Here is a 25,912-nt window from a genome sequence, read left to right on the forward strand (position 1 = left end):
CAGTTTTCTATCGCTATAGGGAAATTGTAGTTTCACAAGATCGTGAAAGCGAACAATTTAGAAAATGGAAAATGTACACTTCCTCGCAATTTATTTTTATATTTTTTTATTGGCCCACATCCAGCCGTTACAAACAATTTTTTATCTCAATACATATTTAACAATTTCTTTCCATTTCTTTGTCATTAAATAACATCGAATTGTGTACATAAAATAACTCTACTCTAAATAAGAGGAAATGATATCACATAAAACATTTGCATAGTATTATGAATTTATTAATTTTGAGGAATAATTATTCTCAAACGATCGTTAATGCACGTAAATAATAATCGTAGCAATGGTGAAGTTAGTCACTCTTCACAAAATACAGAATTGTTTTCCAATTTTTGAGTGTCAGACTAACTATTGATGCATGATCGTGTAACTTGGCTCTGATTAGTCCTTCTTATACCCTATTACCCATAACTTCCTCAAGCTAGCAACGAGCAATGGAATAAAAAAGTAAAACATTCGTATAATTGGCAGACGAACATGTCTAATTTATCTGAAGGAAGCAAAATTTAGTTTTGTGTGCGGTGCTAGGATTTCAAGTTTCACTCAAAAGATTGAAAGATATAATTTTGTTAACACTTCCAAAAGCTTCTAAAAGGACTACATTATAGGTGGCAAATTTTTGTTGTCTGCTCTTTTGTTGTAATGTTATCTTCTTTATTGTAATTTAATGTCCATACACATTCTCATCACTGTACGCTATGTACATAAAGAAGTCTTCCTCGTGATGTTCCTGAAAAAATAATTATTACAACAAATATAACTATCTTTATATACTTTGTACACATTTAGAGTTACATATTATATAATTACCGCATAGACAGAACCCATAGTGGCACTTGTTGGGGGAATGATATTGTTGATAAAAAAAAACAGAGCATCTTCAGAACGAAGATGAATTCGTTTGCGGATTAAAAAGTAAAATTGTCCAACAGTTAAATCAGATGGTACTAGATATTTTTGTTTGTCCAAATCACTAACTTTAGCTTTCGGTGCTTTTTCAACAATTACCTGCGACAAAAGTAAAAATCCTTAATGAACACATATTATTATAACTTCGCTAAATTTATAATTATTTAAATATGAATGTTTTTACAATAAAATAGGAAACATCGAATTAATAAATCGTTCGATTTAAATTTCCTCTATCACTATTCAAAGCATAAAGTGCTTAAATCTTGGCTCAAGTTCACGATCACAAACTAGTTTCAAATCCGTGTTTAATATTCTGTACGTTTGACACTTATCCAAGACCCTGAAGTAACATCTGATCTACATTTTCGAGCGCTTTGTTCCGTACAATATAACGAAATTCACAAAGTGAATCGAAACGCGTAATGGAATCGTATTCGAGCGGATCAAAAAGAGAGAATATTTGTTCTGTGGTTACGTTTTATCAATCGAATTATATAGCCATGGGCGTAGCAGGATCAATAAACTTGGGTAATAGGTAAACGCACAAAGGAATTCGACACGATTGTTCAATTTAATCATTGGCTTGTTGATTAAAAAGGAAAAGTTTATACCATACGAAATACAAGCGAAATACGGCGCAAAAAGTCGACCTTGGCCCATTCCAGCCCAGGAAATCCTAGACACACGATCGACTCGACTCGACTCGCTACGAATTAAACTCATTTGATAATGCTAGCCAAACGAAATTGTCCCGAACGAATCAGTTATTCCCCTTAGCAATTATCCACGTCGAGAAAAAAAGGTTTCGTCAATCGATAGAACGATCATTTTCCGAACGAGCTACTTACAGGAACCCTATCGGGATATTTTCGTCGTATCTTTTCACCCTCGGCCTTCCTCTTTTCAAACGGATGTTCCTCCTTGTACAGAAATTTCATTGTTCTCGCGCTATCGCACGAGCAACACAATTCAACGGAGTTTCTCCCCTTTTCTGTTCTTGATGATGGCTTTTTTCTATCGATTTACACGGATTTTGCTGATTCCGAATTGGAAAGACGACGATACGATACTCTTCTACACTTCTGTCACAACAATCACCGTGCGTCAGTCGTCTGCGCAACGCAATACGGTTACACTCTCTGCGCCACCGCGAAGTAGTCCATTTTTCTTCACGAAACAGGGAGGGAATCGAACGTTGAGATCGTAATGATATTCTTGGACAATGTATTAGAACTACAGAAATGTGGTAGTACCAAGTGTTATCGCATTGTCTGCTCGATGAGGGAAGAATGGTTTACTGATGCGTTTGATAGATAAAACAGGCCCGTCTCTACCAACACTGTGCCCACGGTGTACTTTATGGTCCTTTAATATTATTTTATAGAATGACGAAAACGTACAATATTTAACTGTTAAAGAAACTTCGTACACGAATATTATACTTTCAAAAGAATATATAATTTCTTCATAAATTTTACTAGCCTTAGTATATTGTGCATACACGTATCTCTTTCTTTCGGGTTCTTAAGTTGTAATTACACATTACATTTTTTTAGTTTTGTGAAATCAAAGATAGATACGGTTCGATTAATCCGATAATAATAAACAAGATTGGGTTATTTGAACTGTTGGAGACCTAATGAAGCATCGAATAGATACGATTCTGTCGATGATAATGACTGACTTACATGTTTTTTATTACTACGCATCAGATGACGTATCATGACGTACAGTAATGGACTTAAGTATTGGCACAGAACGCGATATTGTATTCGAATATTATAACTGTTTAAAAAATTGTTTATAATTTACATGTATATGTATGTTTAATAACGATTAAAATAAAAATAGAGTTAGGGTATTATTATACCCCACGCAATCGTTAACATCGGTTTTTAACCATGGTCCTATGAAGGTTAAATAAGTTTTTGAATTTTTTGGTTCCCTAATGAATACTAGTTTTCCAAGCTGTACAATTACATAGACCTTCAGACACAATGCTGATCAATAATATTCGCAAATTCTGAAGATAATTGAAAATGGTTCTTGCAGATAGTTATCAATTTTTTTTGGGAGTTTGAGAAAAGCTTTGTTTTTATCAGAACAGTAGCAATTGATGTTATTAGTTGAGAATAGAAACCCCGTATGTCATACATTTTTATTTTTCTGTAGATTCTTCTATCGTCTATCTTCTTCCTAAGATGAAAGTAGTTTTCGTGCTAGATAATTTTTCGTGAAAATACAAAAATTAGACGGAGAAACTATACACATCGGCACTTTTAAAACTATTTAGAACCAAAAACAATATACTGTACAACTACTATATTCGGAAAACTCCTAATATTTTTACTTTTCATGGAATACTTTGTTTTCATCAAAAATTCTGGGCTTTTATAAAAACTCGTAGTTTTCGAGAACTAAAGGTAAAATTCATGTCAGACAGTTATTTATTAATAGAAATATGTACAGATGCCTCTGTAATTGTGTGTAGAATAAAGAAAAATTTTATTCTGCGTCTTCTTCGTCATCATCCTCTTGGCCGCTAATCTGGAAGTACCTAAGTTCGTACGTTTCTTTGTCTTTTGAAACTACTCGCAGCCAATCGCGCAATTTATTCTTCTTCAGATACTTTTTCGTTAAATATTTGAGGTACCTATGTGAACACGTTATTAAATTAGTGCAAATATCGGTAATATTGTTGAGAATAATGTCAACTCAGAATCATTCATGCACAAGAACAGTTTTTCATTTTGATTTTTGTAACAGAACTATACTGGACAACACCCACCGCTTAGAGAAGTCGATGTCACTATTGACAGAGAGCTTCATCTTATCACGTTCCAATGTAACACTGTTACCAAAGTTGTTCGTTTTACCTGAAACTTTGATCCTTTCGTGCAGGTACTTTTCCTACGATGATGAAAAAGGCACTTGGTATTGTGAACACTTTTAAAATGAGTTACTATATGTTATGCTTTGACAGGCACGAATTTAAATAATTATATAATACTTTATTTACATATAAACCAGACTGAAAATTTATCTACAGAATTAAAACTTGGGTTACAAAAACATGAAACAACCCAAGATAAATCGACTTAAAGATGTAGGATGTAATTAGGCAAAATATACAAACATTAAAGAAAACTTACAAAGTTTGCTACGTCCATAATATTGTCCTCAGCAGGATGTGTACAGTCAAGAGTGAATTTAAGGGATACCTTTTTCTTCTGTCCTTTACCTCGCAAAGCCTGTTTCTTCATAGTCGGCCCTTTGGGCTTCTTTGCGACGGTCTAAAACCACACAATTTATCATTTTGAATACCTTTTAGTCAAAAAATTGTCTCGTTTGTCGCAGATACACGTGATGTTTACGATGAATATTTTACATCCACTGAAATCCACGTAATCGTTTGAAAAATACAAACGCGATTATATTACTATTAATCATAATGACACGGCGTTTCATGCACACGTTGTATTTTTAAAAGATTTTAGATATTTTTGAATTATTTTCGTTTTTCTTACGACCAAACAACTCACCGGAGCCATCTTTAGGAATGGTCGATGAGAGAAAGAGTTTCGTTGTATACAGTGTGACACAATACAATGTGATACAGTGAGAAGAACTACGATGAATTTGCTATAGCCCCTAGCAGAGTAGTGGGGAAAGTAGCACATACTATACTTGCATACAATGCGTAAGCTCGATACTTCGTAAAACTTCGAGGAATCGAGCAAGAAGGCGAATGTGAGCCTTTTCTTCTCGCTCAGTCGCTCTCGATACAGCTGATATCTGAAATTCGAATTGTTGTCGGCAAGTCGTACCTAACGTTGTTTTAATTTCAAGTGGAAACTAAAAGCTCAAACAATGGGGAAAGTACTATGAAAATGAATGCCGATTCGTTTACTTGTTCTTATTTATATGATAATGAATTATTTACTGTGGAGTAGTTAATTAATCAAGGAAGAATGGAGCATTTGAGATGTTTACACATATATTGAATCATGAATAATTTTGTACATAAATAAAATTTTTACTTAGACAATTATTTATGTAATATTTAAGTAATGAATTTTAGTTGTATTATTTAATTATATTTATATTAAATTTACTGTTTTATAATCATGCATAAGTAATCTAAAAAATTGATGTAATGAAATTGTATCATTCTTTTAAGTTTTGTCTTTAATATTTTTAAATCATGATCTTATACAAATGAAATAAATCTATCAAAATGCAATCTTTTAATAAAATAACACCCTTCGGGGATGATACTTTACGTGCCTGTATTCAGGCTGAAGTTAAAAATACGAATGTTCTTTATAATGACAGTGATATGGAAAAGTATTTTAAGGATAATGTGTTTTCTTCCAAAGTAACAAATAAATCGAATGAAGTTGTTGGAATAAATCAATCAAAACAAAATAGTATATTGCGTGCCTTCATTAACACAGAAACTAGTTTAAATCACAGTAATTCAGAATTCAAAGAACTTAGGGAAGATTCTGATGCAAAAACAAGTACAAATAATGAAATCAATACACCAAGCAAGTTAGAATTTGAAAGCATTGCTTCTTTAAAGAAGAAGCGTGGTTTGTGTAAAACAAGAGAAAAAGATGTTAATATTAGTCACACAAGAAATGATGTTTCACAGAGTACAATCAATATAAAATCGTTTAACGGTAATGTAACAAAAAGCAAAGCAGAGAAATCATCAGAAATGAATCCTTCTATCCTTACTATCTGTACTCAAGAGCGACACAAATTGGCTTCCTGGGGTTTACCACCAAATATTCTTCAGGTAATATATATTGTTGGACATATATCTTTGTTTTAAAAAAAGTTAGATGAATGTCAAAAGTATAAATAATATTCATCTTTTTTCCTTGTTATATTCATTGTACGATATTTTTCCTAATTTCAACTACTTATTACCTTACATAATGATAATTATATCCTTACAGAAATATGAATTACGAGGAATAAAAGATATGTTTGCTTGGCAAGTTGAATGTTTGTCGAATCATAAAGTACTCGAAGAGAAACGTAATCTTGTATATTCAGCTCCAACATCAGCAGGAAAAACATTAGTGGCAGAAATTCTTATGATAAAAACAGTATTAGAAACACACAAAAAAGTGATATTCATTCTGCCATTTGTCTCTGTTGTCAGAGAAAAAATGTATTATTTTCAAGTATGATTTTTGTTTATAATTATTCATATTTGAATTTAGGAAATTTTAAGCGTTTTAATTTTGTCAATATAATTTGGTAGGATTTGTTATCTAACAGTGGCATTAGAGTTGAGGGATTTATGGGTGGTATTGCCCCACCTGGAGGGTTTACAGCTACTCATATTGCAATAGCAACAATTGAAAAAGCAAATTCCTTAGTAAATCGTTTAATGGAAGAAAATGAGTTAATTAATTTAGGGGCTGTAGTGATTGATGAATTACATCTTGTTGGTGATTCTAATCGAGGATACCTTCTTGAGTTACTTCTAACAAAATTAAAGTATATGACCCTTAGGTAATTAATACACATTTATTAATACTTTTTAATTTACTACTATACTAATGAAGTTGTTACTAATTTAATAAACGTATTATGTTATATTTACATTACCAATTATAACTTGTTATAGAAGTGAAAATATTAATATACAACTGATTGGCATGTCTGCAACACTTCCAAATTTATCCATCTTAGCAGAATGGTTGGATGCAGAATTATATAAAACAGAATTTAGACCAGTACCTTTAAACGAACAGTGCAAAGTATGGATCTACATTCTATAATGATGTAACTATTATGCGACTCAAAATTAATAAAAAAAGTGTTATTTGTTTTTAGATTGGTAAGAATATTTATGACAATAAATTACATCTTATCAGAAGTTTAACACCAATGGCAGAATTAACCATGGATTCAGATGATATTCTTCATTTGTGCATCGAAACAGTATCTGATGGACACAGTGTACTGATTTTTTGTCCAACAAAAAATTGGTGTGAAAAGTTAGCTGAACAAATAGCAACTGCATTTTTCAAGCTAGGTCTGTTTAAAAATACAAAATTTATATTTTTAATGTAGTTGATGATGATACAACTAAAAAAGTTAATATTTAAAAATTTGAAATTCGATATATGTATATGCATTATGCTTTTTAGGTCAGAAAAATACACAACTTGGTGAAACTTTAAGACAACAATTAAATTCTACATTAATCTCCGAAACATTGGAGCAATTAAAACGTAGTCCTGTAGGTTTAGATAAAGTGCTAAAAAACACAGTTTCGTTTGGAATTGCTTTTCATCACGCTGGTCTTACTATGGATGAACGTGATATTATAGAAGGATCTTTTAGGTATTTTATTTACTCATTTCAAATACCATTACTCAAAAAGCTTTCACGATGCTTTTTTACACAATCTCAATTTAACAACAGTCCAGACAAAAAGATCTTAATAGTATGATATTTATAGTATTCTTTGAAATGTATTTACCATGTAAAAATTAAATGTCTATTAAATGTTAATTGTTTCAGATCAGGATCTTTGAGAGTCCTTATTGCAACATCAACTTTAAGCAGTGGAGTAAATTTACCAGCAAGAAGGGTAATTGTAAGATCTCCAATGTTCGCTGGTAGATTATTGGACAATCTTACTTATAAACAAATGATAGGACGTGCAGGTAGAATGGGGAAAGATACAGCAGGTGAGATATAAATAAGAAAACAAACAAAATTTTGTTCCGTACATTCGAAATATAAGTGATTTATTTCTATAGGCGAAAGTATACTTGTATGTAAATTGAACGAAAGAAAAGCAGCCGAATCGTTATTATCAGCCACATTGGAACCCATTGTTTCTTGTCTCGAAAACTCGGGACCTTTAATTCGAGCTTTTTTGGAAGCTATAGCTAGCGAAGTTGTGCATACGGCATCAGATCTCGAATTGTACACTAAATGTATGTTAATAAATTTGAGCGACGAACTTAATCCAAAAAACTCTTCAAAAGAAGCAATTAAGTTTTTAGTAAACAATGAATTCTTATTGTATGTTTATTAGTAGACATGATTTATGTATTTTCATATTAGTTAATTATGTTATACTTCATGTATCATAATATTATGTAGATTACAACAAACAGATGATGGACACAGATGGGTAGCTACAGCTTTTGGAAAAGCATGTTTAGCGGCTTCTATACCACCTAGAGATGGTTTATTTTTACTTGAAGAACTTCAAAAAGCAAGGCGATGCTTTGTCTTGGATACAGAATTACACGTAGTATATTTAGTAACACCTCTCAGTTGTGGAAATCAAATTGGAAACGTCGATTGGATGACCTTTTTAGAACTATGGAAAATGCTTTCGGAAAGTGAACGTAGAGTTGGCGAACTCGTTGGCGTTGAAGAACGATTTTTAACTTCGGCTATTAAGGGCGTCGTACGGCCGGGAAAATCAGTAAATTATTTTGTAACTAACATACAGGATGATTCTAAACACTAGGACAAACTGTAAGTTCTTTTCTAAGTAAAAATACAGAAAAAGTTTGGATTTCGCATTGGGCACTATTTTTTGATGATGTAATGTTTTGTGTGCAACGGTACAAGTGCAAAATACATTTGTATTTAATGAGGAGAATTGATTGAAACGAGGAATTACATGATCAAAAATTAATCCCCATTGCGGGATTCCAAATTCTTTTTCTTTGTATCTATACTTAGAAAAGAGCTACAGTTGGTTTTAGTGACTACAATCATTCCGTATATAATTTAATTATTTCGGAATTATATGAATTGACGAATTTCAATATTTTACTTTCAGCTTAACATACATAAGAGATTTTATACTGCACTGGCTTTGCACGATTTGGTCCGCGAAGTTCCTCTTAACACGGTTTGTAAAAAATATGGCTGTTGTCGTGGAGTCTTACAAAGCTTACAACAATCTGCTTCTGTATTTGCTGGTAATTATTTCTACATATATTCATACTTCTTATATGTGTAAGGTGCTTGGCCACCTCTGAAACATTTTAATGGGAAATTTTAGAGACCAAAATAAGACGAAAATTAAGAATTTCAATTTCTTGACTGAGGCTTCATTCAAAAGTTATTAAACAATTAAATTAAAAAGTTACAAATCATTCTGAAAAAATTATTTTTGATTGCGGGGCGAAATTACAATCATTTTTTATGAATATACATACCCTCGAAATCCTACCCACTTTCGAGAAAAAAATTCGTGTAGGTACAGATACTTTCAGACGAAATTAAAAAATTTCGAATCGTACTAAAAAAATTATATTTAGTTACAGAGGTCAATTACCAGCATTTTTTGTCAATAGACATACCCCCGAAATCCTACTCAGTTTCGAGAAAAAAATTCAGTACAAGCGGTACTTTAAACGTTAATAACTTTTTAACGAAGCCTCCGTCAACAAATTAGTATTCTTGACTTTCGTCTTATTTTGGCCTCTAGAATCTCCCATTAAAATTTTTCCCAGGGGTGGCTGAACACCCTGTATAGTGCAGGTCACTCTATCTTAATTTTATATGTAGGAATGGTCACACAATTTTGTAAGCAACTGGGCTGGGACTGTATGGAATTATTAGTTTCCCAATTTCAAACGCGGTTACAATTTGGCGTATGCAGAGAATTATTGGATTTATTACGTCTTCCAATGTTAAATGGATTGCGTGCTAGAAGTCTTTATAAACAAGGAATCACATGTGTAGCAGATTTAGCCGTTGCTAATGAACTTGATGTTGAACGTGCACTTTATAAAGCACTTCCATTTGAAAGGTATATTTACTGTTAAATTAAGTTACTTTGAGTGCAACGTTGATGTTAGGCTTGTTAGACGTCGATGAGCGATAGTCAAAGATTGTTTATGATCTTTATTATAATATTAGTACATAAAAGAGAGCTTAACACGTGAACGAAAGTTTCTTTTTTAAGTTATATTTTACTGTGTTCTTTTATATTAACTGTATATCTGGATACGCGAATTCCCTGTTTTTTGTAATAATTTAAAAAAAAAATCTTATTACTAACGATGATTTTTAAAGTTTTATATTATTAAAATTATATTTTAGTGAAAAAGAACAAGAGGGTGAACACGAATCAGAAGCAATAAAACGAAATAAAATGAGGACAGTATTTGTTACTGGAAAGGATGGTTTAACGCCTCATGAAGCTGCAATTATGTTAGTACACGAAGCTAGAGTATTAGTTCAGGTATATGATTATTATTTCTAAAAATTGTTACTTTTAAATTATTCTAAAACTAAATAATTTTGTTACTTAATTACAGAATGAATTGAAGTTGCAGGATATGTCCTGGAAACAAAAATCTGTTACAAATGAATCTCATACTGAAACAAGTTTGCAAATACAACAAGATACATTTCAAAGTACAGAATGTACAAATGCACAATCAAGCGTTAAAATTTCTACGTATAACAACGCGCAAATTGAAGTTCATGCAGACAATAACGTATTCCAAGATAAACGTTCACAAAGCTCGCGTGCAATAAATACCCAAACTATTACTTCTGTTAGTCAAGAAAAAGATTTATTAAGTAACAAGTCGTATAAGAAGGAAAAATGTAAAATTAATACATATGCAGTAGAAAATGATAAAGATTCTGAATGTGATCTGAAAAACAAAATACGTAACAATAGTTTAAATGTGGAAAATGTTAAAAATTCTAAATGTTATTTGGAAAACGAAAAATGTAACGTTAATATAAATATCATAGATTCAGATTATAATCTAGAAAAGGATCCAACTAAAGAAAATAAGAATGATGATATAAAAGTTACTGACCAGTTATTGCAAGTAGATATTCCAAAAATTTTAGATACCTCAACCGAAAAACTTTCTCTTGATTTCTTTGAAGACAGTAGTTTCAGGATGATGGATGATTCGCTAAAAAAAAGAGATAGTGAATCATTGATTAGTTTCAAAGATAAGAAAAATCGAACTCAAAATTTTACTTTTAAACATCCAGTAGACGACATACAAAATGCTGAAAACACAAGTAATATAATGATTAAAAAGATGAGAACCTCAGATGGAATAGATACTGGAATATTGGCCTGTGCAAATGCAATTATACGAACATCTAGTTTTGGGAAAGATGTAGAACTAAGAGTTTCAAAAAGTCCTAGTTTATTTGATGATAGTTTAAATCTTGACACACAAATCTGTAATGTTCTCGAGCAAAATATTATTGATTCCTTAGATTTTTCAGATTTTGAGGAGACTAAATTGTCTGAACACAAATTGACAATGGAAAGTAAAGAAAAACCGAGGTTACAAACCAATCAAAGTGATAATAATGAAACACAGACAGAGAAAGCTTTGAATGATAAACATATAAATAAAAGTTCTGTGGATTTTACAAATTTACAAGCGAAACACAGTACACTGGTGTGGGAAGATGATTCTTGGAACGTATCAATTAAAGTAACAGAAAAGTTGAATCAAATTAGTGATAAAAATAACGAGATATTTACCAAACGTAATATCAAACACGTAAAAAATGCAAACATACAGCATATTTTGGAAACTGCTGACACTAGTCATAATACACCAGACATGAAAAAACGATATGATATAAAGTTTGAAAAATCTACGGATACTCCTGACGATTTAAAAAAAATATTGCAAAAACGTAGATTTAAAGATATATCGACTGAAAAATCACCTGTGGCAAATATAATTGTTTTTAACCATAATCGTACGGCATCATTAGATTCGAATAAGTCGGATTCAGATGATATTATTATTGCTTCGCAAAATATAAATTCACCTGCTGCGGGTATTAAGACACAAGCAAAGTTAGATTCTGCGAGAAAACAAAAAAAATGCACTCAAAAAGTTCCCAATTATGTGTCAAATAATGTCACAAAATTTACAAGTTCTGTTTCAAACGCGATACAAATCGAAAAATGTAATATTAAGCCTAAAATAAAGGAAATACTTGCAACAAAAATACAAAGTAAAAATTGTAGTACAGATAGTATAATTTCAAATTCAGACGAAGATACTCCTATAAAATCTCCAAAGATTTTACAAAAATCAAAACTTACTGTAAAAAAGAAACAAAAAAATCCAGAAACATGCTTGAAAACTAAGAATATTAACAACATAAACGAAACAGTGAATTGGAATACGTTAAATATTATAAAAGTCGGAAGTGATAGAGGAACATTTAATTTATTTAAACGCGAAGTAATGCAAAAACAGTATATTGCTCTAGCTTTAAATTGCGAAATGTATAACAATGATACAAATAATATAGGTTCTAGAATTATTAGTTCCACCAATACCGAAAGGAAGAGATCTAAGAAAGTAGACAATTATATTTATGCAGATAAAAAGTTGTGTGGTGTGGCTATTTCTTGGGAAAGCAATATTGCATATTATATTTCTTTCTCTAATGAGCAAGGTATTAAAATTTATGTTAATGTGAATTTCAATTTTTTGAAAATTACTAAAATAATATTCCTCCAGATATAAAAGTTCCAAGCAAAGAGCAAATGAAGCTATTAAATGAATTACTTAAAAAGGAACATTTAAATGTAAAATGTTTTGCAACTAAAGAAACATTTAAAACTTTGTATGAATGCTGTGCTATATCTGCAAGTTGCAAATTTTTGGATCCGAAAATAGCAACCTGGTTACACGATGGCACAGTTTGTGAAAAAACCTTTAATGAAATGGTAATGAATGCGTATAATGTTCAATATTATTTACAGCGTAATTAAACTTTCATTGTATTGTAAATATTATTAATATCTAACGTGTATGTAGGTAAAAGAATATTTTCCACAAGGATGCTTCATAACAAAACGGATAGGTGCATGTTACGATACGGGACCTGGATTAAACATCAAAAGCACAATACCAGGAGAATTCAGAGCATCTGCAGAAGCTGTACTTACATGGTACATGACAGACACTCTTTTAGAAAGATTAGAACAATTAAGTCCAACATTACTATATACATTTAAAGGTAATTACATTATTATACATATATTGCGTTTATTAATATTTAATTTCAATGTATTACTTCTATATATTTATCCATTTCATTCAAATCTTAAATCACTTGTTAGACATTGAGATGAATATAGTGACCTTGCTAGCTTGTATGGAATTAACTGGTTTTGGTGTGTCTTTAAAGTCGTTACAAGATTTGTCTTCTGTTATTCACAAAGAGATGATATCATTGCAAGAACGAGCATTTGAATTGTCTGGAAAAAAATTCAATTTCTCTTCGTCTAAAGAAGTCGGCGAGGTTTGTAAATTGATTTTTAAAATACATGTTTATTAATTTAAGTATTTTAATCTGATTGTTAAATTTTTAATGGTACAGATTTTAGGTTTATGCAAAGGGAAAAAAGTTAGCGTTAACAAAGTTGTATTAGGACAATCTGATCATCCAATATCTAGTTTAATTATGTCATGGCGTAAATTAAATGCAACACTATCTAAAGTACGTATATCGAAGGAAAGATTTAAAGTGAATTTAGATACTTTTATATTTCATTATTTAAGCATTGTATATGTTTATGTAAGTAAACAAATAAATAGAGTACTTATTTATTGGTTTTAAGATTAACGTTTCTCGTTTGTTACGTGAACTATCGAGAGAAAAACAAATTACAAACTCGTAATTTTGTTTTTAATTTTTTACTTCATTAAATAATCTTTTGTTTCATAGATTGTATACCCAATATTGAACTTGGCCCAACACAGTTCCCGCATTCATGGTAATTGTGTTACATGTACATTAACAGGTAGAGTTTCAATGCACGAACCAAATTTACAAAACGTGCCAAAAGATTTTAATTCTGAAGATAGTAGTTTTATGATAAGCGTTCGAATGGCGTTTGTACCTGCTATAGGCAATATTATATTGTCAGCAGACTACTGTCAACTTGAATTGAGAATATTAGCTCATTTTTCAAAAGATGCTATATTGTGTGATATTATGCGGAAGCCGGGTGATATTTTTAAAAGCATTGCAGCAAAATGGAATCATACATCTGAAGATCAGGTATGCGAAATGTCGGAAGTATAGTTCACGATCTAAATATATTTCAATGATTTAATTTATATAAATTTTTTGTTAATAGGTGGATGACCAAATGCGTCAACGTACAAAACAATTGTGCTATGGAATGATTTACGGCATGGGAGTAAAATCGTTAGCCGAAAATTTGTCCGTAGATGAAATTAAAGCTAAAGAATTTTTAGAATCTTTTATGAACACATACCCAGGTATATCTGCATGGTTAAGCAGTGTGGTGAAAGAAGCACGTATAAATGGATACGTAACAACGATACTAGAAAGACGCAGAATGCTTCCTGGATTGGCAAGTACAAGTACAACAGAAAAATGTAAATTTTCTTCTTTGGTAGTAAGGTGTTAAATATTAATCATTTACTAATTAGAAACAATTTTATTTCATAATTTATAACATGATCTATATCAGCATTTCTCAAACTGTAGTCCGCGAACGTGTTAAGGGGGGGAGTCTCATGTGAATGATAGAAAATTGAACCATTTTTCTTAATTTTTTTTAAGGAAATCTTAAATTTGACGCTATGATTCTTTCTTGCAGCTTACTTAGCTATCCTTTGGGAATACAAGATAATTTTTTTATTAATTTTTATTAACTTTTAATGTTGTTATCACGTCCACAGTAAACGGACGTGATAACAGTTCTCAAGGATGACCGAATCAGAAAAATCAAAAAGATTTTTATTCGGTAGGTTCACAGTTATCGCCCGGACTAAAATAATTAATTTATGTTGCAAATTAACAAAACGGTGAAAGCTTAAAGTAAAAATTGCAAAATTTCGTCGTTTCTTTTGCAACTTTTTAATAAAAAAGATATGATAAACTCATTATAACAATTTGATTTTGGTTCGGGCGAGAACTATTAGTATGTGGAACAACGTGTAAAAATTTCAAAGCAATCGAGTGTATAGTTTTCGAGATTTTATGAACGTTGTTACGTTAAGAAAATAACGTTTCGAGAAAAACGCGTTTAAAGTTTGAAGAGTCATTACTTACAAATTGTTGCATTGTATTGTAAGTTTACAATACTAATCAATTCCAGCTCCATACTGAATTCCTTCGGCTTTCTCGAATTTATCATCCCGCTCTATTCTTTCATTCTTACGAGCTGTTCTAGCCTCTTTCGAAGCATCAGAGCAACGACGGTTGGCGTTGTATATGTATACGTTCCTCGTCCTGTTCTTTTGCAAGCTGCATAGCTTGTGGACCAATTTTCACGCCCATATTGTCCATTATTTTTAATAAAGTTCGGAAGCCTTCATTGAAAATACAAGCTGCACAGTGTGTACAAATTTCCAAAATTTTTTTCCCGCAAAATAGATGTTTTGGTGTCAAATACCAAACGCACGAATTGAAACTTTCATTATTATTTTATGTGTTTGCACCAAGACACCTTTCTAACAAATCGTTAGACGATAGTTTTTTGTATATTGGTTTCAAAATATTTTTCACATCATTGTCTAGAGGAGGAGGATGGTTGTACGTGTCCAAAGATCCTACAGCCTCCTTCTGCCTCCATTTGCACCAAGAACTCAATCCGGATGGACAATACATGTGTTGGGGTTCTTCGTTTGAGGAAATCTTATGATAATATGTTGCCCATATAGCTTTTTTCATTTCATCGATGGAATTAGAATATCGACATATGGCTAAACCGTAATAGCTTGACAAATTTTTCATTAATTTATTTGTTAATTCAACTTTCTTCGGTCCTGTTGTTTTTGTTTTTCTTGACCTATTTTTGTTTTCCTAGCTTTTTTCATTTGTAAGAGATGTTTTTTGGCTTCTTTAGCCCTTCGAAACATGCGTTTTTTTTATATGTAAAATACATTCTTTTTTCTTTACGATACAATCATCGCCGTAATGTTTTGTATCAACATTTTATATGTTTAATATGTAAAATTTCGAATTTCAAAAATAACAGATGTTTCTTGACCCTTCCATAAACTTCTCGAAATAGCAACGTCTGAGCTGTACAAGGTAAGCGCCCGAAACGATAAATCCGGTAATCGCCGTGAGGGCTATACAAAAAATGCTCCATAATCCACAATACTTGACATTTCTCTCTCAAAATTCAACGGTACATTCTTAAATATATATACTTTCAAAAAATGAAATAAAAAAAAAAAAATTGATTTTTTTGAGGTCTCACATGAGACTCCCCCCTTAAGGGAACTCCAAAAACCCTCAAAAAAAAAAAATTTGATTTTACTTGAAAAGATTTGCCACAAATTTTCGTTCATCGAAAGAATCTCTGGAAAAGTGAATTTTGAAAAACGCTGATTTATATGATAAAAATTTTCAAAGCATTTACGAATAAATTCTTTATTGTACAGCACAAGCAGAACGTCAAACAGTGAACACTAAAATACAAGGTTCTGCAGCAGATATTGCAAAAAAAGCAATGGTAAATATCGAAGACAAAATGCGATTTGAATTCCCAAATTCAGCAATTATTATGCCTGCTGTTTATTCTACACGTAAATTACGAAGTAATAGTAGAGAAGCGCAACAAAGAGGTGGTTATTTGGTATTACAACTTCATGATGAACTATTGTATGAGGTAATAAACAAGAACATCGAATAATGAGCTTTTATTTTGAAAGAAATATAAAAAAAAAAGATGTTATTCTAGGTAAATATAAAAGATTTACGACAAGTTGCAACAATAGTAAAAGAATCAATGGAGCAAGTATGCCAACTTGCAGTACCATTACCTGTAAAACTAAAAGTTGGACCTGCATGGGGGGATCTTTCTGAATACATTTTTTAACATTGATCTATTTAGTTTTATCGTTAATGGTAATAATACTTGCAAACATAAGTTTTATATTTATGTCTTTTAATATAGATTTTCAATTGATCGTGTTTCGTTATTTAAAATGTAATTTGTTGAATATACAATGCTATGTTTCTGCGTATATTCGTAATTACATGAACTGTATATATTTACAATATATTTTTATTATACTATACTGTGAGTTAAAATAATGAATTGCGTATTTTAATTATGAAGTTTAAGTATAAAAAATATTTCTTCTCAGTATTGATCATTGTTATGTCAAATTTTACTATATGGATTAATCAAACTAGAAACCATTGATCTATTAATCTATGTAATGCAAAGTTTAAGGAGATTGTATGAAAAATATTATATAGGAATTTATTTTTTATATTTTATATATCAATATTACTATTGTATTTATAAAAATGCATAGATGAAATGATTTGTATAATACTATTAAATTGTACAGTAAATAAAAGGAAGATCTTAAGTATTTAAATATTTTATAGTAACGTATTTAATAATAAACTTATTAACAAATGTTATTTTATAGATTGTTGTAAACATAATGTTTTCTAAATTGTATCACAGGGTGGTGCTAGTGATTGATGTAATTTTGTTACTGCCGTTTGTACTATTTGTTGAAAAATTTCGTCTTCTTTGCTAATTACTTCTAAATTTAGTAAATCTATGTGTGCTTTTTTTCCATCAACAGTAACATATAATTTTTCTCCTTTAAAAATTTTAGGTACAGAGTCTTCACCAAACATTTCTTGAAGCATTTCTATCAAGCATTCTTTGAAATGCATTCGATCCATTTTTGTAGGTGCTGGTAACACTTTGGGTGGTTGTTCCATCATTTCAGCTTGTAATATTGCAGTTAAAACAGAATCTGCATACATATCATTCACAGGTGTTGCAATCCATTCCATAGTTACAATTTTTCCATCGATTGTTATGTCAACATTTTTAAATACACGTAATTTTTTATCATCGACTGCTTCTAAACTTCCAGCAATTTGTATAAGAAGGTGTTTTAATACCGGTAACGATGCTGAAAAGTACACGCTTTGCCTTTGAATAACTTGACTCATACTCATATCCGTATATTTTGATAAATCACATGGTGCAAGCATGTGATAATTGAAATTTCTTTTGACTAAAACTCCAGATAATATTTGTCCTGGTTTTGGTGTTTCCATTGCTAATGTACCCATTACTTTAGCAGTTTTTTCTCCTCTGAAGTATAACTCCACGGCAACTGTATTTCTGGGATTATGTATCTCCATTGTTGTACTAGGATCATCTTCATATTCGCGTTGTAAAGCAGCTTTTAACCTTCCCATTTCATTTTGCTCTCCATGTACAAGCACAACGTGCGGTGGTTTTAAAATACGTATAAACTCTGATGTCTGTTGATAATCTGTATGCGCTGAAAATGATATATAGTCGACGGACATTTTTAATGGTAATTTTTGTCCAGACATAGTTGTAATTTCTTCAGGTTCTGACAAAATAGTCTTGGCTAATGTTCCTTCTACACAATAACCAGCTATTATGACTCCATTTTTTGCATCTGTACACCACGATTCAAATAATTCTCTTGACAAACCACTTTGCATCATACCAGGAGAAGCCATTACTACGCATGGTCCAATATCTTCAAAATGATCAATACCTTTTAAATTCGAAATGTGTTTAAATACAAAAGGATTATTAATGGCTATCTGTCTTCTAATTTTGTCATTCATTGCATTTACGTAAGTTTGATAAACTGCCATACATTTCTTTGCCAACGAAGAGGCATAATATATGGGAATTTCATGAAGTTCAGGATGTTGACTCCAATACTCATCTAAAATAAGTAAAAGTTCTTGTGCTCTACCTAACGCGAACACAGGTATTAAACATCTTCCACCTCTATTAACAATTTCGTGAACCAGATTTGTGAATCTTCCTTCACGATCTTCTCTTTTCTCGTGTATGTGCGTACCATATGTGGATTCAGTAATTAAAACATCCGGATGAATATTTGGAATTTCAGCAGCCATTAAATGTCTATCCTCTTGCCGACTAAAGTCTCCAGTATACAAAATCTTAACACCTGCTATTTCTATCATAAACATAGCAGCACCCAATACATGTCCAGCATTATAAGCCCAAAATTTTATTCCAAACACATCTTTTTCTTCGTGAAAATTAATTGTTTCTATTTTATCCATACTAGTTTCTAAATCTGATTCTGTATACAACATTTGTTCTGTTGCAATGTTGCTTACTTTTATATAATCGGACAATAGCCAACGATATATGGCTTTGGTGGCATGTGTCATGAAACATCGCCCTTTAAAACTAGTCTTTTGCAGAAACCATGGTAATGCTCCACAATGGTCCAAATGAAAATGAGAAATTAATAGCAAATCAATTTCGTCCGCTTCTACTAAATCTACAAATGGTAATGCATCCATTCCGGATAAACCAGGATGAATACCACAGTCTAACATAATCTTTTTCCCTTTAAATTCCAACATAATACATGATCTTCCTACTTCTTGGCCTGCACCAAGCGGCCTAATCGATAATAAATCACTTTCTTCGGCTGGTACTTGTGTATCTGGTTTTCTTTTTGCAGACATTTTTTCTTTTATATATTTATAATTAGTGTATTTCAATCGAATTCAAATAAACGTAAAATTATGTTATTATAATTTATTTTTCTTAACACTTATAAATTGTGTTTTCATATATATAAATTTGCAAAATTATGTGCAAAACAATGCACATCTTTTTCTTATTTATAAATGTTGTATGATATTATCTTCACATTTTAAAGAAAGCAAATAAATGTTCATAGGTTATATAGTTATTTGTATGCAAGATCGGAATAAAGGTTATAAAATTATCTTGTTCATTCGATAATTAATATGTGTGAAAAGATACTTGCAATGAAGTTTTATAAATGAACAAACCACAATACCGTTTAAGTCGACACAATTATCCACGGCTTTTGAAACATAACCTACACTATTGCATGTATACACGAAGTTAATAACACAATTCTGGACCAGGGGTAGGCAGTGACAGAGTGGCCAGATTTGGCATAATTGAATGCATCGATGGCGATTAGTAATGAAAGTACCATAAAGAAAAAAAATTTTCAAATATTTTTTTAGGCGGCAGTATAAGTTTTAAGACTCCTTGATCATATTGTGATTATTAAAAAAAAGATATTTTTTTGCTTTTCTTATGCACACACGTAGATAAGGTCTACTCGTATACTTCATCTGTGGTTGTGTGTAGATATCCATAGGTGAGTTGCGAGGTACGAATTGTTCGCGTTTTTTTGTTTAGTTAAAATTGCAAATAATTTTAATTAATTGTATCGTACAGTTCCATTTAAAATTGCGAACGATGAGAATCATGTCTCGATGTATCATATGGCTCATGACTAATTTGAATAATGTAAAAGTATCTTGACTTTAGAATCATACGACCGTATAATACGTAAATAATTTTTGATCAAAACTTTTATCGATGCCGCATCAGAAGCAAAATTCATGAATTTGTTGTCGTTACCGATGTCGATGATCGAATTAAATATGGTTCTCAGAGTCATTGTTCTTAATCATAGAGTGTACTGTAAAACTACTAATTTTTTACGTGGTCCGTGTTTCGGTTCGTTAAAACATAAACTTTTATTGAATCGGTGGTATAGACAATACCTAATTGGTGATTAAACAATTATTTATAAAAGATATATTTATTTAAAAACGTGTAATAAAGATACGGTGAGTGCTACGAAATGTGAAGTGTCAACAGAACCATGATATTCTAACTTTACAACCGATTATCATTGCAACGAATAAATTTTAATAAAATACATATCATATTACTTTTTGAGAATTATTCAATATTTTATCGGAAGAAGAATCATTTTTAGGTCAGTTGAAGTTGACAATCATTTTATGTATTCAGAAACAAAGAGAATAAAATTTGTTCGTTTTGTTAGAAGAACAGAAATTCTTCGATCGATAATCGAACAGAAACGTTCGTCGTCTCACGTATGCACTCTATGCGTAAGAAACGTGACTGCGAATCATAATTACATGTAATCATCGAAGCGAATAATATTAACAAATTCAAGAATTTTGCCATCTGTATGATTCTAAAGTCAAGGTATTTTCGTTGTATCCACGGTTTCTAGCCGAGGCATCCCTCGAGATCGTAATACAAGCTTCGCGAGACATCGGCTCTTCCCCCACTCCGCCACTTAATTCGCGAGCGTTACCGGGCACAACCGACGGGCCATCATTCGTACTTTGAAAATTAACTTGGCAAGACGTGTCAACACGTACCGGTGTCTCGCAACCGAGGTGCGCAATACTAACCTATTCATATTTCGTCATTATTACTACTTGCGTTTTAATTACGATCTCTTGCAATACGGTTTCGATTTGATCATTACTTAATTATAATAATCGTTTATGTATTTTAATGGATCTTTATTTCGTTTCTGTTACAGTCTCTTATTGGAATTCGAAATCAAGAAATTCCTTTTCGAAATACAAGACGTGTCGGCGTATCGCGACCAACGAAGTACGTATTTTTAACCTATTGATATTTCCTCATTATTATTAATTATTGTTTAATTATGATTTAATTTGTATTTTATTTCTGTTACAGTCTCTGATTGAAATTCGACGCCATTGAAAGTTTTATTGGCGCGTAAACGACACCATGATAGATGGCAGGCAACTCGACTTTCGAAGGGAGTATTGGTAACGTTTAAATAATTACAACAAAGTAAGATATATATTCATATTTAATCGTTGCAAGCATGATATATAATTTTATAATCAATTAGTGTTTAGATGAATCATGAAAATGGTTGATTAACTTTTTACCCTTTTCGATATACATATGTATATCGAAGTACTTTCGATAGTGTGATGCTTAGAAATGGCGTCGGTAGAAGCTAACGATGAATTGGAATGGTTCATATTTAACTGTATTCCTATCGCGATATAATATTTCCGAGTGTTATTTATTTAATTGATTATTTACATTTCTGTCTATGAATTGTTGTAATTGCAATTTCCATACACATTTCGTTGCAAGTTTAAGAAACCCTAGGAACTGCTTAGTTGAAATATGCTATTCAAGCATGAATATTCAATAAACTTCAATTTTTGCATAAATTACAGAATATTTATAAAAATTACGGGACATTCTGACATTCGATAAAATAAATATAATCATGCTTACAACTCTGACTATGAAACTTGGTGATATATTATTTATAAATTGTAGATAATATTTTATCGTTGAAATTCTCATTGATTGAGAATATTTCGCCTTCGTGGCATTAACCTTTTACGTGACAAACTGTGTAAACAGCAGTACTATGTAAAGCAGTGTTTCTGTTGGCGAACTCTAGTAAGAAAAAGAAAAGAGAAAACTGATAGGAAAAGCACACGTGTGCTTGTTGTATTTCTTGTCCCTGTCCCTTTCTTTTCAGGTTTTTCTTTCCAGGAAATTTGTTGGCCGCGCGCAATGCGGCCGGTAGATTCAGTGTTTGTGCGTAGCAACAAGTTTGTTTCTCGGGGCAAAGTGACCCCAAGTACGTTGTCGTTTACGGTGTTAGGCAAACGCGATAATAGCATCAGTGTTTCTTACGCAGTTTTAAATTACTTCCAGAGCATCGCGGCTCTCCTTGTTTTCTGAATCGCGAAAATAGAATCCTTTGTTCGCCGATTTGAATATTCGGTCGCGGTACTCTAATTTAATACTTTCTAATCAAATTAATTATTTTTTCAATTTGAAATTTAAACTCCTCGTTACCGGAATTAGAGTCCGTGCATCACTGAAGAGGACTATTGGGCGATGCTCCACGAGCAAACAATGTAAGTATAAATTTATACTTTCAAATGTTTAATTAAAAATCTCTTCAGTTTTAAGAATAGATTCTAATTGTTTTTTTTTACAGTTTTCTTATAGTCTCTGGGGCCTCATTCTGGAAACCAGTAGCAGTACCCGGGGGGGTATCGGGCGGTGGACCATGAGCGAACAACGTAAGTATAAATTTATACTTTCAAATTTGTTAACTAAAAATCTTTATAATTTTAACAATAAATTCTAATTGTTTTCTTGCATTTTTTTTTACAGTATCTGGACCTGATCCTGGACCTGAACCTGAACCTAACCAGCAGGACCATGCTGACTGATGGGATGACTTCGAGAACTTCTAGTCATCATTAGTGAGTCGCATGTTGTTTGTGTTCCTCTGGTCCCCAACCATGTTGTAGGATGAAAGATCCAAATCAACACGGGTGACCAGTTGTATACTTGCTATTTTTGACAAGTTAAGCGACCGCGGGTATTTTCAATACCCGTGAGCAGTAACATCAACTATTACATTTTTTAGATCAGGTTTTAGGGTTTTCTTGCACTCGCGTTTCTTAATGCTACAAATAAATATCACACATTATGATTATTATAAAATTTTTACAAATATATATGACACAATTTTTATAAAATATATGAAATATTTTTATTAACTTTGTATGAATTATATGATCGAATAGAAAATGAATTAATATAAAGTGAAAACATTGTATTTATCACATGATCGGGTAGAATATGAATGATAATATGACATTGTACAATAATATTTACAAAATTAATAGAAATTATTAAATATTGATCGTTTATTTAATTAATACATTATATGATGTATTTAACGTGCAAGAAGGCATTTCGCGATAGGTCGATTTTTTAGTCAAAGTAATATGCATCTTATATTAGTTTGATCTTTTAAAAAATTTACTTTGACGACAGAATCGACCAAGGATAATTGAATATTTTTAAAGTAAACTATTTTATCATAAAATCTTAATTAAATATGATATATTACATATAAAAAGTCGAGTCATTTTAACTAAAAATTAAATACGAAATACCGTTTAGCTATTAACCAGTATTTCTAGTCAGGATTTTCAGATAAATCTTTCCGTGTTCGTTGTCTGAACTCACTCACGTGCCCAGGTGTTACTTGACTGAGCGAAGGCAACGGGGCACGATGACTTTATTTATAACAATTGAACAACATATTGACGACTGACATTGATTAGTGAATCGTGCGCGACGTACTGTCCACATGTGTGTGTTGTGGTTAGGTTGTGGAAGTGCGTCGTTTCAGATGTTTTTATAATTGTAATTTACATACAGAACTTTATAACATTAGATTTTTATCAGTAATAATATCAAATTTCAATTCACCATTTATTTGAAAATTGTTGATCCTAATGGATTTCAATCTTAATATTTTTCAATTCTCTATAATGGTACATACATTTTATTAAAGACTAGATTCCATATATTAAAACGTTCTATACAAATGTTTATCTATACATATAATACAAGTACGCAAAGATCACTAGCCCTTGTCAGTCGATTTCAGAAATTGGTACGTACCCTTAGAGTGTGAATGTTTGCAATGTTCGGGTGTCGGAGGAACCCCGGGGAGTCCTCTCTAGTTTAGGTCGCGCCCGGACATTAAGAATGAGAACCGTGGAGTGATTGTTTGTTTGACTGAGTTTTGCAATTTTTTAAATATAGGGTTAGGTAGGTAGGTAACTTTCTGGTATGTGTGCTAGATTTTAGTAGGTAGGGTCAGGGCAGGACTGTCCACATTAGTAATTCGGATAGGCGCGTTTTCGCGTGGCAGTTCTGTTCCTGTAGTTACGATTTCGAGGATAGAAATCTTGCTGATTGAAACGGTGTATGCTGTTTGTTTCGGCTTTAGTTTCGACTTCTCGAATCGCGCGACTCTTAAAGTCGCTCTCTCGCGCTCGCGGTCGTGATTAGGTCCCTTACGAAACGCTCGTCCCCCTCGAGATTCACCACGTATGCTCGACCAACAATTCGTATATTGTTGGAAGACTATGTATTGCACAAAATCTCGAGCCAAGTCTTAAGTAAGTTTCAGGTATCGGCAGGACCGCCGAAGAAAGAAAAGGCTCTCAATGAGCTGAAGAGGCCCTGACAAACTGTCTCAAGAATGGGCTACAACAAATGGCTTTTCATCTTCATCTTTGGATGAGGATGGAAAGTCATTCCTGTTACTACTTTGTCGCTTAACTTGTCTGTAGTTGTAGTTAGTTTATTTTTCTGACTGGCTCACGTATGCATGTATTCATACATGATTGCACCATACATGCCAGCCATCCCTTCCCTGTATTCTGTTGGCTGGCTCACGTATGCATGTACCTGGTACATGATTGCACCATACATGCCAGCCATCAGGGTAACTCGCGTTATGATATACATAGAGTTGCGAATATGCAATAATCGCGTTTGCTTATAGAGTTGCGAATCACTGTTTTTCGCGTTTCCTTTTCAGGGTAGTGTTGCGACTAGAAACGATTCGCGATTGTATTTTATGCAAACTTAGGTGCTGAACTTTGCTTTAAAAATAGAGTTGCGTATGATCGATAAACGCGATTGCACGTAGAGTTGCGAAATACTATTTTTCGCGTTTGCTTTTCAGGGTAGTGTTGCGAACAATCACGATTCGCGTTGCATTTTTGCTCTTTTGTACACATAATGGATATCAACCGCGTTTGCAATTTTCATATTATAAATTAGCGTTGCGATCTCGATTAATCGTGCGATTTTTTATTTAGCGTTGCGATATTTTCAATGCCCAAATTCTACCCCAATTGTAGTACTAGTAGTAGTTAGTTTATTTCGTGGCCAATACATGTGCATTCACATGTACCATTAACCCCTGATTAAAGTTAGAGTCGCGAATAATATACAATGTTCGCGTTTGCTCGTAGAGTGGCGAACAAATATTTATCGCGTTGATATGTTAGTGTTGCGATTAAACACGATTCGCGATTGTTTTTTATGCAAACCTAGGAACCGGACGTTTACTTTAAAAATAGCGTTGCGAATTTTTAGTAAACGCGATTGCGAATTAGAGTTGCGAATTACTATTTTTCGCGTTTGCTTTTCAGGGTAGTGTTGCGAATAATTACCATTCGCGGT

General features: G+C 32.1%; 4 protein-coding genes and 1 pseudogene across 7 annotated transcripts; 1 reads left to right on the forward strand and 4 right to left on the reverse strand.

The window, feature by feature from the left end:
• Positions 1 to 89: 89 nt before the first annotated feature.
• Positions 90 to 2,062, reverse strand: Atg8a (GABA type A receptor-associated protein autophagy-related 8a). The gene is made up of 3 exons (XM_076769533.1): positions 1,818 to 2,062; positions 868 to 1,065; positions 90 to 787 (listed from the first exon to the last, which is right to left on the reverse strand). The coding sequence occupies exons 1-3, from the start codon at positions 1,905 to 1,907 to the stop codon at positions 722 to 724; spliced, it is 354 nt and encodes a 117-aa protein (XP_076625648.1). The 5' UTR covers positions 1,908 to 2,062; the 3' UTR covers positions 90 to 721.
• A 1,336-nt stretch (positions 2,063 to 3,398) lies between these two features.
• Positions 3,399 to 4,612, reverse strand: LOC143344006 (large ribosomal subunit protein eL22). The gene is made up of 4 exons (XM_076769532.1): positions 4,512 to 4,612; positions 4,122 to 4,262; positions 3,758 to 3,879; positions 3,399 to 3,622 (listed from the first exon to the last, which is right to left on the reverse strand). The coding sequence occupies exons 1-4, from the start codon at positions 4,518 to 4,520 to the stop codon at positions 3,475 to 3,477; spliced, it is 420 nt and encodes a 139-aa protein (XP_076625647.1). The 5' UTR covers positions 4,521 to 4,612; the 3' UTR covers positions 3,399 to 3,474.
• On the forward strand, positions 4,609 to 16,849 carry Dnapol-theta (DNA polymerase theta). 4 transcript variants are annotated; one of them, XM_076769492.1, is made up of 21 exons: positions 4,614 to 5,773; positions 5,937 to 6,167; positions 6,248 to 6,501; positions 6,617 to 6,749; positions 6,826 to 7,027; positions 7,143 to 7,338; positions 7,519 to 7,688; positions 7,761 to 8,028; positions 8,110 to 8,440; positions 8,804 to 8,945; positions 9,538 to 9,781; positions 10,075 to 10,216; positions 10,293 to 12,435; positions 12,501 to 12,709; positions 12,801 to 13,002; positions 13,106 to 13,287; positions 13,366 to 13,485; positions 13,714 to 14,049; positions 14,129 to 14,393; positions 16,413 to 16,639; positions 16,712 to 16,849. In XM_076769492.1, exons 1-21 carry the CDS (start codon positions 5,207 to 5,209, stop codon positions 16,847 to 16,849), a joined length of 6,702 nt encoding a protein of 2,233 aa, XP_076625607.1. In that variant the 5' UTR covers positions 4,614 to 5,206. The 4 variants fall into 4 exon arrangements, with proteins under 4 accessions (XP_076625610.1, XP_076625609.1, XP_076625607.1 ...); XM_076769493.1 differs by lacking the exon at positions 4,614 to 5,773 and having other exon boundaries at positions 6,059 to 6,167; positions 6,265 to 6,501; XM_076769494.1 differs by lacking the exons at positions 14,129 to 14,393; positions 16,413 to 16,639; positions 16,712 to 16,849 and having other exon boundaries at positions 4,610 to 5,773; positions 13,790 to 14,000.
• On the reverse strand, positions 15,208 to 15,956 carry LOC143343423 (uncharacterized; annotated as a pseudogene).
• A 260-nt stretch (positions 16,850 to 17,109) lies between the features above and the next one.
• Positions 17,110 to 19,832, reverse strand: Cpsf73 (cleavage and polyadenylation specificity factor 73). The gene has a single exon (XM_076769506.1). The coding sequence runs from the start codon at positions 19,495 to 19,497 to the stop codon at positions 17,437 to 17,439; it is 2,061 nt and encodes a 686-aa protein (XP_076625621.1). The 5' UTR covers positions 19,498 to 19,832; the 3' UTR covers positions 17,110 to 17,436.
• Positions 19,833 to 25,912: the final 6,080 nt, after the last annotated feature.

This window comes from Colletes latitarsis, chromosome 7 (assembly GCF_051014445.1).
Source record: "Colletes latitarsis isolate SP2378_abdomen chromosome 7, iyColLati1, whole genome shotgun sequence".
Classification (NCBI taxonomy): Eukaryota; Metazoa; Arthropoda; class Insecta; order Hymenoptera; family Colletidae; genus Colletes; species Colletes latitarsis.